Below are 11,212 nucleotides of genomic sequence, written 5' to 3'. Positions count from 1 at the left end.
TCTGCCTGCGAAAGCAGATTGTCGAAAACTGAGCAAGTATAACGCTTTTTCGTTCTCCTATCCTACATTCATACTTCGGACAGATTTCTGACTGTCTTATTTTCTGCTGCCTTGTTTGGCTCTGCTGTCACAACCTGAAGTCTTCAGCCTCTCCAATCTGAATTTGGGACCTAGACCGAATCAGGGAAAAAGTGGGACAAGCTTGCAACATTGGATCATCGGCCGACCTCAAAGTATCACAAGCTCTACTGGCTATTGATTTCTCCTTATGAGCACTTCTCTGATTCCAAGTATCCTTCGACGCTCATATTCTTCTGTGAATCCTGTCAAAATGTCATCAACCAAGAAAGTCTCTGCAGCTATTGCGAAAGCGAACGACTTCCTCGATTTCGTCAACGCTTCCCCCACCCGTAAGTATACCCCTCCTCGGAGCTCTGTTCTGGAGTCCTGCATCCATATTGTACTAATGGTCTGATAGCCTACCATGCGGTACACTCTGCCATCAAACGTCTGCAAGCAGCGGGCTTCTCGGAGATCAGAGAACGCGATAGTTGGTCGTCGACCCTCCGCCCAGGTGGGAAGTTCTACCTCACTCGAAACGGATCATCGATTGTCGCATTCTCGATCGGACATAAGTGGAAGCCAGGGAATCCTATTGCCATGATCGGTGCACATACTGATTCACCTTGTCTACGCCTCAAGCCTGTGAGCAAGAAGACTGGTGCTGGATTCATGCAAGTGGGAGTCGAGACATATGGGGGAGGCATTTGGCACACGTGGTTTGACAGAGATTTGTCCATTGCTGGCAGGGCGATGGTGAGAGATGGAAAGGGCAACTATGTACAGAAGTTGGTCAAGGTGGACAGGCCAATCCTAAGAATCCCAACGTTGGCGATCCATCTCGACCGTTCCGCGAACTTCGACCCAAACAAAGAGACGGAACTGTTTCCTATTGCCGGGCTCGTTGCTGCTGAATTGAATCGCACGGGTAAAAAAGAGCAGACAGAGGAAGACGCAAAGGATACTGAGGACTTTAAGCCCTTGAAGTTGATGAGCGAGAGGCATCACCCATATGTCCTAGAGATCATCGCAGAACATGCAGGCGTAGAAGTGGAAGATGTCGTCGATTTCGAGATGGTTCTCTACGATACACAGAAGGCATGCATTGGGGGTATAAATAACGAGTTGATCTTCTCTGCGAGGCTGGACAACCTCGGTATGACCTATTGCGCCGTGCAGGGTCTCATCGAGTGTCACTCGTCGCCTTCCGCCCTGGATAATGAGTCTTGTATTCGCTTAACGACATGTTTTGATCACGAAGAGATCGGCAGCACATCTGCGCATGGAGCAGCCTCGAATCTTCTGCCCGCTGTGCTTCGACGTCTCTCGGTCCTTCCAGGCAATCATGATTCAGTCTCCGACAACTCCTACGAGCAGGTCCGGGAGCAAGAATTAGATCTAGCAACGGCCTATGAGCAGACCCTTTCTGCATCGTTCCTCATCTCTGCCGATATGGCACATAGTGTTAACCCGAACTATGCCCACAAATACGAGTCCGACCACCGTCCAGAGATGAACAAGGGTACGGTCATCAAGATCAATGCGAATCAGAGATATGCCACCAACTCTCCAGGCATCGTCCTCCTTCAAGAAGTCGCTCGCCGTGCCAAGCCTTCTGCGGACTCAACTACGAGCTCCGGTGTTCCTCTGCAGCTATTTGTTGTAAGAAACGATTCGAGTTGCGGAAGTACAATTGGTCCTATGCTTAGCGCTGCTACGGGTGTACGCACATTGGATTTGGGCAATCCTCAGTTGAGCATGCACAGCATTCGTGAGTGCGGTGGCGTTTATGATGTCGAGCACGGTGTGAGATTGTTCGAGAGCTTCTTCGAGAATTTCGGAGAGCTCGAGGAGAAAATCTTGGTTGATTAGACAAACGACAGAGAGCTGTAAGTCTGGCTGACGGAACCGAAGAAAAGGCGTGTTAAGGGAGGCTTCTTAGCATCGTCTGATGATGAGGCAAATCAGCGGGCCCTTTGAGACCCAAGGTCCGACCACTACCTATGACTGTCCAGAGTCATGGGAAAGAATCAAAGCATGCTAAATTACGAAGGGATGAGAATAGTCTCAATGGAAGGCAATTGTCATCACGAGTAATGTTCAGTTGAGGTTGGCATTTCCTTCACTCATTCATTCATCCCGATGCGTTTCAGCCACTTCTGTTCCCAACACTTTCACCCTCCGAAGCTCGTCCCCATACTGGCAATTTCCCAATCCAACCACTTTATACATAAAAGAACTCATCGATCCCCATCCGAAACCTCTCCTCTGCGTACGGATCTTCCTTTGCCACAATAACTCTTCCTCCAAATCTCCTGACGTGCTCGCACGGCGGGTAACTATCGCCCCAGAAATTCTCCATCACCTCCCAATCGATAAAGTCGTCCACACCAAACCCCCCAATTCTCTTCCTCAACCTCCTGATCCACCAAACATGCATTCCGTTCGTCCCATTCCAGTGGTTCTCGAGGTCCTCATCCAAATACAACTCCACGATCCTCGACCACGCCGCCACTAGCCGTCTAAAGAACTCCGGATTTCTCCTCCCATCTTCAAGATAGCCCATCTCAATAGGACCTCCAACGTCCAATCCTCCGCCAAACGTCAGACAATACCCCGCGATCATGGTAAGTGTCTTGCTGCAGTGCTCATGAACCTGCAGGACAGCCCCTTCTTTAAGCAAGTCCCCTAGCTGGTGAAGCACTATAAACTGATGCATGTCCTCCATGATTTTCGCTAATTCCTCCACGTCTTCCACAGTGAACCATTCCTCCTCATTGTCGTGATGCGTGTGTTGCAACGTCCCGTATCGGACTCCTTTGGGATGAGTAACACCGTATTCTCGCACCTTCTCTATTCTGTCCCTCCACGTACATAATCTTTCTACAAACCCTGAGTCGCTCTCTGTTCCCAATGCGTCCAGGTGAGCGGTCAGGGGGCTCAACCACTCGGTAACGTAGCTGGCGTATTTCCAGCTAGCCAGCTGCATTACTGTCTTGGTGCCGCGTCTGATATAAGTGGTGGATGAGGTTATTTGTTCTGTGGAGCCAAAGTTCTGAAATGCTGGGTCGTTTTTTATGTCGTCTGGTGTTGGGTTGGTAGTCTCGGTACCGGTGTCATCCTCGAAAATGGTAAAAGCCTGCTTGACAGTCTTCTTTCTGGTCGTCTTTGGACGAGGTATGTCACTGACAGTAGTGGTTTTGTTGTTGTTCAGAGTAGTGGTCTTGTTGTTGTTCAGAGCAGTGGTTTTGTTGTTGGTCAGAGTAGTAGTTTTGTTGCTGCCAGTGTCGTATTTCTTTGCAACAGGTTGTTGGACGGGACGGAAGCCAGTGAAACGGAGAGACTTCCTCTTATCCCTATCCGATCCGAACCACTGGTCGAGGAGTTGATCCATACTGAATTGTCGTCCGACTGCACTGGCTTTCTCCTTGGTGGTTGCTGTTGTTTGTTCCTTGGGACAAGTGTAATGTATCTTGAAACTTGCCTGTTCTTGCTCAGATGAGAGACCTCTCTTGATTGTTTTGCCGAAGAAGCTGATGGGATGAGAGGAAATTCTGATTTGGTCCAGTTTCGCCGCTTTCTGGGATGTTTGGGTAGTACAGGACTTCTTCGCTACTGGTAGCTCAGCTTGCTGAACCGAGATGATGTTTCGCTTGCTCATGTTGACTGAATCCTCGGATATTCGTGTGTTTTGTTGTGGTAGTCTGGGTTGTTCGAGTTTTTTTCTGATGTTTGATGAGCGATATCTGTTGGTCTGTGGTTTCTTGAAGATCGGAATTGTTGAGTGAGCTGTAGTCGAGAAGTGTTCCTTGCCTGCAGACGCTGGTATATGTGACAACTCGAAGTTGTGGTGTACAGCTTCATATTGTGTGTGGCTTAGTATTGTGGTTGGAGTTTTGGAAGCAGGTGAAGTATCCAAGGATGAAGAAATAATCATTGTGCGACTTCAAATCGTCTTTGAATAATTGTGAGCCTTGTGAACACATCGTTAGCTTTAGTCCAGATCATAATTGGCCAATTTTGTCATCCTCACAGCTTTTCGTGGTTCGCGTACGTTAGTTCACTTCCAGAAGGAAGCCAAATGACGATAGCGACTAGCTCATCCACAACCAGAGAATAGAAACCCTTTTGGGGAGACTAGAAGTATTATGGTAGTCGTACGCTAGATTATGAGTCAACGCGGAGTAGGTACACATCATCTCAATTGCAACTATATCCACTACTGTGTCCGGAAAATCAACTGGTATAGTGCCGCGCCGGGTTCACGAACAAGTCACATCTCCTGCGAGGCACCGAGACACTCAAGTAGCACTCAATTGCTATCAATAATATTTAAGGGAGATCCTATGATTCCCCTTGATCTTCAATTCAGGTGTTGTCAATAGATAAGCAGCCATCCCCGACTGATCTCGTCTCAACGAGAACTTTCGGTTCTCGAGATACCTGCGCTAGGCAAGAATAACGGCAAAGGCTAAAAGATGGTCAAGTGTATCATAATACTTTTCAATTGCCCTGAATTTTTCTCAGAGTCGCTGCTTTCTTTATATTTCACCCCATTGATGAGGAGCTGAAGGAGGTTTACTCGCTCAAACAGACTCTTGCGCCAGAATGACGATCCATGAAAAATTGTATGCCGGGTATATATTTTCGTATATTATTCGGCTATATTTGACCTTTGTCAAAAATTGGATATTAGTCGAAGAATCGGCGTGTGAACCGGTGGACAATATTTAGGCTTGACCATGAAATAGTTTGACAATGCAAGTGATGTTCCGGGCAATCTTTCCGATCAAACCGGACTAATGGACTATTGTAGTTCTGACTACACAATCCGAGAAGCGATGTTTAGAGAACAGAATCCTCTTAAGATTCATTATGGAAACCTGGAGGTGCCCAAGTCCGCCATGGTAACGTTAATTCACTAGATCTGCACGAGTCAACAATGAAGATGCTAAGGATAATGTTACATTATGATTAATTCCAGCTGTTTGGAAAGACCGGACTCAGCAAAAGTATGGATCAGCAATCATAAAATATGGACGAATTCTATCTCAATAAAAGCCGGTCTGTGTATAACCAATTCCTCACGCCTTTAGTAGATTCAAGCCATGGAGTCGTTCTTTAGGCGCATTTATTTTTACAAGTTCTTCTCCGGAGCATCTCCCTTCCCATCGCCATACTTTCTCACATGCTCCTTACCTGCAGTTTTGTCGGCCTCGAAAGCCTCGACGTCTTTACTATCCATATGCTTCGCTACCTGATCAGCCTGCCACTTCTTGAAAGTAAAGCCAAGTCCTTCATGAGAATAATCTTTGTCATTTGCCTGGTCTTTGTGGTACTTGACCCGGATGAAGTCACTATGGACAGTCTCTGGATCCAACGAGAGCGTCACCAAAGCGTTGATAGTCGCTGTCTTGGGAATAATTTTGAAAGTCCAAGACTACAATATGTCAGAAAGTGGCCAGGGTTGATACGAAGTTCGTTGGGGTGAGATCCACCTGTTCATTTTTGAATTGAATGACCTCGTCGTCACTGCGAACAATTTCGTAACCTTCATTTTTGGAGGCTTTGAACAGTTTTGGAAGTGCGAACCATTGCCCAGCCATTTTGTATCTACGTACTTTCAGCTCTTCTCTTGGTAACTGAGTCGGGAAGCCTACCGGTCATTGGCGTACACAAACTGGTCATCATAAATACAGTCTGGGGTGTATCTCTTGACTCTTTCAATTGTTGGTTCACAACTGTAGAGAGCAATAATGTCATCGACAAGTGCCTGTCTGGGTTTGTCCAAAGGAAGGGACTTAGATTGCTGAGGCTTGATTAGTGATCGAGTCGCCAAAACTATCAAAATCTGACCGAAAAATGGCTCCATCCCCGAAATCGTTGGTCAATTGAGTTTTACAGTGTGTTTACTCACATCTGGATGCCAGTCCTCGGTTGCAGACGTTTGTCGAACCTCGAAATTCTCTCCCGGCTGAGATGCTTGTGCCATTTTGCGCGATATGAGAACGGATGGGTTGAAAAGGATTGGTCTTGCTGTATGTTTGAGTGTCTTGGAAACAAACATCGAAAATGCTCTTTCCCTCAAATTGCTCTCCTATGTGATATTTATGTGTTGCAGTAACAGTGGTACTACCGCGTCTGTTAGTCGACTCCTGATGATCACGATGTCAAATGTAACATGTCATCGATTTTTTTCACTTCGGAGTGCGGGACATAGTCAACGCCGTAACGAATAAGCCTGCGCCCCCAAGACGTTGAGTTATAAAAGTCGCAGATCTTGGTCCGGAATTTGTCTCGCTTGATGAATGATAGATTATGCACACAGGTGGCGTATGGAGATGTCACTGTCATGAAGTTGGAGTGAAGCGAGGATTGGATATCTACGTCTGCATCTGCCTGGGTAAAATAACATGGTAGCATGTCAATCGACAATCACCACCGGCAGTTTTGGTAAGTCATGCTCTAAAGTTCCTATCTGCTCTGCTTTTCGTCCGTTAAGACAGGATGAATGTCAATGACCCACATTCTCTGGCCCCCAACTACTTCCTTACTTACCGAGACTGTGACAAGGTGCACAGTCTCACGTAGTCCCAAGAACCTATCACCTTGCAGATACCCGTCTTTCCTTCCCACGGGGTATTGAAGCCACTTGTTATCCGATACAGGCAGGTCCCGTAGCGACCCTTCCACACCGTGAGTTGAACAGAGGCAGACAGGATTGAATGCATCATCAAATCCGATCTTGAACACAGTATATCGATGTTTATCTACCGATTCGTACCATATTCTTCCTGCTGTACCGTGTTCGCCTGTTTCAAGTTTGAGAAACCGCTCTCCATCATTCCAGACATTCCTTGACAATACTTCCGTTCTATAGATAGGTTGGTTACAGTCGGCTACAGCAAATCTTGACCCTTTTGCAAACATTATCATAGGAGGTAGTGTTCGGATCCAGAAACCATAAAGTCGATCCGGTTGGGGAGCGACGAACCAGACTTGTTGACGAACATATATCTGCCGAAGATGAACCAGCGGAAAGTTTCTCGACTCAAAAGTCGGGAAGTCTGTTCCATCCAGAGATATTCTTGCGGCTTGATCCTTTTCCCGCAAAAGTTTAAGATATATGCCTATTCGGCTGTCATATTTATCCTCTCTTTCGCAATCGAGTGCCACAAAATATGTGTCCATTGCCCAAGGTATAAAAGCCAGTGTGATGGACAGCCCAAAGTTCGTGACGAAGTATGGAACATGACTGAGTTTATTGAACGAAGGGACGACATCGTACGACTGTTGAAAGCTGGCAGGAGATTTTGCTAAAAGACCCCGATAACCCTCACCTTCAACACTCCATGCGAACAAAGAATGGTCGTTCGAATGTTTCATAATTTCTTCCTGCAGCCTAATGAAAGCCTTCTCTCCTTCGCCATATAACATTGGCATGTTGACACCAAAAATACCAAGAAGGCTGTATGCAATGTCTTCAGTTCTCGTTGTAGTCCTTTTGGATGCCCAAGACATTCTTTGTGCAACACTGAATGTTTCGGGGTTTGCTCCTTGAAGCATTTTATGGTGAATCCCAGTAATTGTGGTGATAAGGGCAGTCAAATCGTGTTTCGAACCGAGCAAATTCCATTTCGAGTTGTAAAACTCGAGCGCTGAAGGTGCAATGAGCTCTTGTAGGGTCCACCCTCTGGTCCACCAAGAACTGTTTTCGAAATGGGCGCTGTCTACAGCGTCATCTGAACAATGTGCATCGACCTCTGAATCATCGACATCGAAAAGATAAACAAAACAGACTTTCGCATTTTGATACCATTGATACATGGAATTTATGGCTTCGGTAAGCTCTGCGCTGCTAGTTTTGTCGATGCAACAGGTGTCAATCCAGGCATAATTCAATCCTTGCTTGGACGCCTCACGGCAGCACTTCTTAATTTTGCTGTACCCCGCTTTGTTGGCTGCTTCGCCGTTCATCATGTCTTGAAAAGAAACCTCGTCATCTTGCCACCGATGGGAAAGAATCGCATATGCTGGAGAAATGCCCATAAAATCTTCCAGCTCGAGGGTCGTGGTTCTAAGAAGGCGCATATTGAGAGCAAATAAATCTCGTGTAAGGTCAATATGCCTCAATGTGCACCCAGAATGGGTGGAAAGCTCATGTAAGCTCGTAAACTTCGGGTCTGATAAGGTTGACAGAGGGGATCCAGGTGAAGTTGGAGGAGCCAATCATACAGCCGTTCCCATAACTAGTTAGAAACCACGGGACCGATTTTCCACCCTCATCCAAATCGTTTCCCCCCCCCTCTCTGAGTCGTACCTACTTGCATCACAACCACCTTTTAATATAATACCTAGATTTTTTAAATAATTGAAGATTAACATATTTTGACTCACTTTGTTAATTTGTTTTACTTTGTAGAGTTATATTAACAGACTTAATTTGATTTCCTTAGAACTAGGACTTTCGGTTTTCTCAGCTTGCCTTGCGCTCGGGCCACCTCAAGGCTGAGCTCTTAACTTGAGCCTCAAATCCTATGCAGCTTAATCAATTAATAACTTTACAACTAGATATTCAATTAAAACTAGGAAACTTATAAGTTAGAATATTAGTGTTCTAGTTTATTTCTATAAAGTTATAGTGTTTTATAATCGCGTTTCATAAAGATGTAGGTAGGTAGGTTTCTAGAGAGGGGGGGGGAAACGATTTTTGATGAGGGCGGGCGCGCACCCGTGGTTTCTAACTAGTTATGGGAACAGCTGTACCCCGCTCCTGGAACTCGTCAGCAATGAAATGCATCTGCACCACATTTATATGAAAAAACTGCCCATCCATTCAGCATTGATGTCGCACTGCGCGATTACGTCAAAATAACTGTAGTGGCTAAAGAGTGGCTTCAGAAATCTCAAGACGAACAGCATTGCTGGGCACGATGCAAGTGCTGACGAGCAGACTGGGTAGGAGGGATGAATCGATACGGATGATGTATAAAAGCCCGTGTGACAATGAGTAAAGCAAGCCAACATATCAGGCTCTGGCACTGGTCTGACGACGAGACCCAATACGGTGGGTGGCCCTGATACCCGCGATGTGCCATAGTCAGTCTCTTCTGCGACCTCTAGGAAGCCGGACGGGCTCTGAAGAAGAATGATATTATGTCAGAGGTGGACTTCAGGTTTAGGTTGAGCTTCGTGGAACCTCAAGCTTTGCAATATTTCCACGAGTGACTCTCCCACACGTTCTCGACGGGTACAAAAAGGAAACAATCGAAGGACATGAAATAACGTACAGATCAAAGCGGCATGCCTTGAAGGATAACTGGCTGGAGGTAAAGCTTACCCGTGAGCTTCACGAATTTCCATTTCTACTTGCTTGTTTGTGTCTTTGACGTTGGTAGCAAAATAATGGGTTTGCAGCTGCTCTGCATGATAGACCTCTGGCGTCTGAGTATTAGCCGCGATTGACTATCCCCTACCTAAGCTCGAGGCTGCCGTTAACACAACTTTTGCAGGGCGAGGTGCTGAAGCGAGGCGCTAAGATTCTAGGGGCTGCCTGAATCACAGGGCACATGCGCTACGCTAAGCCACTGGAGAAATGTGTGTTCTGAATGGCAGCTTACGGGATATATATCTGCAGCTCCTTAGCATCAATCTTGCAAGCTTCGCTGCACACTTGATTGCTCTATGGTAATGGTTACGCAAAATCAACACAATGTCATCAAATCAATTGATGAGACCTCCACCGTATATCCGAGTGGACATGTATCTCAAGCGTTTTCTCTTTAGCGTCGGTTGCGGAACGTCCTCTCTTTCTTGGTAATATTCCGCCAAGAATTCCGCTAGAGACGAAACGATAGCGATGTCCTGCTTAATCCACAGCAATTTTTGGTCAATTAGGTCCTTCCTCAGACCGCCACGAGGCCAGAGTATGTTGCGGAAATCACTGGCTCGAACGTTGCGGTAACTTGAAGGATCTTGATCACGGAAACATGCCCGAGGCTGACATTCGTCCAAGATCGATGGCCACTGGGGAGGCGGATTGACTTTCAATTTATGAGTGGAAATAACATATGTCAAAAACTCCGGTGGCTTGGTGGCCTGTAATCAATGGGTGTGGAAGACGTCTGTTGAAAATGCCGGTAACTTGGTCAAAATGAAATTTCGAGCTTTCTTCCTTTTTCTCTGTCGACGTCGTTGGACCCGCCGTCTTTGCTGTCTAGACTTCCGTTTCTGTCTGCGATTCTGATGTGTTTTCGGATGCGGCATTCTGGAATCAATCTTTTGCTCAAGTGTATGGGTGTAACAGACTGAGGGTTCCTTCTACTTTGTTTACATCTGCTTTACCATACAAAGAACTCGTAAAGTTTCCATACCAGAATATACAAAGCTCTGGTCCATACTCGAATGCTCTACCTAGAGAACATAGAGCTTTCCTGGAAGTTACATAAAGCAGCATTCAACTTATTGCTCGACTCGTGGATTGCATGCAGCAATAGCGAGGGAAAATTTCTGCCCTTTCCCTTCAACCACTCTTGAGTGACAAGAATTGCAAATTCTCTCATCGTTTGATTAGCCATAAAGATTTGATACTGAGGACCAGTGCCTGTATCTAGAGTCCAATATTGACAAGTACCAAGGTAAGCCTGAACATGCTTGGCATTCCAAGTGTTGTTGGCCCTCGATAGAAAGATATTCTCTTGTTTTCTCTTCAGACCGACACGTGTTGCGGTTTAGCTCAGTATTAGAATAGCTTTGCCGCGACAGGAAATCCCTTTGACAAAGTCTTCAGCATCTCTCCCACACGGAAGCTTCCTTCACGTTCCTCCAAAAGCGGAAACACCCCCCAAATTCGACCTTTTCCACTGCGACACACTTTTCACAACTATCCCCACTTAAGACAAAGAGTCCTTCCAAACTCACTGCAGCTAGCTATCATCGGTAGCGAGTCCATGCCGTACGTAACTATCAGCATTTGAGATAAAAGATGACTTCTATCAAAATTCCATGGGGCGATTTCTGCATGCGGACAGCCTTTTTCCGTCGTAGTGGGCGGGGCTCCTCTTTCATCACTGGAGTATTCCAAGTAGTCTCAAAGGATTTCGTTCGAAAAGTACGTTTTCATAGACAATGAAATGATTAGATTAGAGTTTCA

The 11,212-nt window shown here is 46.1% G+C and overlaps 4 protein-coding genes across 4 annotated transcripts; 1 reads left to right on the top strand and 3 right to left on the bottom strand.

Moving 5' to 3' along the window:
• Positions 1 to 268: 268 nt before the first annotated feature.
• On the top strand, positions 269 to 1,932 carry ONS95_009382 (uncharacterized protein; the record flags this gene model as incomplete). Its single annotated transcript, XM_058502972.1, has 2 exons — positions 269 to 410; positions 479 to 1,932. 2 exons carry the CDS (start codon positions 269 to 271, stop codon positions 1,930 to 1,932), a joined length of 1,596 nt encoding a protein of 531 aa, XP_058361904.1.
• Positions 1,933 to 2,284: 352 nt separating this feature from the next.
• Positions 2,285 to 3,721, bottom strand: ONS95_009381 (uncharacterized protein; the record flags this gene model as incomplete). Its single annotated transcript, XM_058502971.1, has 1 exon — positions 2,285 to 3,721. The coding sequence occupies one exon, from the start codon at positions 3,719 to 3,721 to the stop codon at positions 2,285 to 2,287; it is 1,437 nt and encodes a 478-aa protein (XP_058361903.1).
• A 1,422-nt stretch (positions 3,722 to 5,143) lies between these two features.
• Positions 5,144 to 6,208, bottom strand: ONS95_009380 (uncharacterized protein). The gene is made up of 4 exons (XM_058502970.1): positions 5,978 to 6,208; positions 5,721 to 5,869; positions 5,559 to 5,673; positions 5,144 to 5,500 (listed from the first exon to the last, which is right to left on the bottom strand). Exons 1-4 carry the CDS (start codon positions 6,125 to 6,127, stop codon positions 5,198 to 5,200), a joined length of 717 nt encoding a protein of 238 aa, XP_058361902.1. The 5' UTR covers positions 6,128 to 6,208; the 3' UTR covers positions 5,144 to 5,197.
• A 209-nt stretch (positions 6,209 to 6,417) lies between these two features.
• Positions 6,418 to 10,709, bottom strand: ONS95_009379 (uncharacterized protein). Its single transcript, XM_058502969.1, has 3 exons — positions 9,351 to 10,709; positions 8,458 to 9,137; positions 6,418 to 8,383 (listed from the first exon to the last, which is right to left on the bottom strand). Exon 3 carries the CDS (start codon positions 8,149 to 8,151, stop codon positions 6,535 to 6,537), a length of 1,617 nt encoding a protein of 538 aa, XP_058361901.1. The 5' UTR covers positions 8,152 to 8,383; positions 8,458 to 9,137; positions 9,351 to 10,709; the 3' UTR covers positions 6,418 to 6,534.
• Between the last annotated feature and the right edge of the window lie 503 nt (positions 10,710 to 11,212).

This window comes from Cadophora gregata (assembly GCF_030347475.1).
Source record: "Cadophora gregata isolate MNR1 chromosome Unknown scaffold_3, whole genome shotgun sequence".
Classification (NCBI taxonomy): Eukaryota; Fungi; Ascomycota; class Leotiomycetes; order Helotiales; family Ploettnerulaceae; genus Cadophora; species Cadophora gregata.
This window is presented reverse-complemented; position numbering and strand designations above follow the sequence as displayed.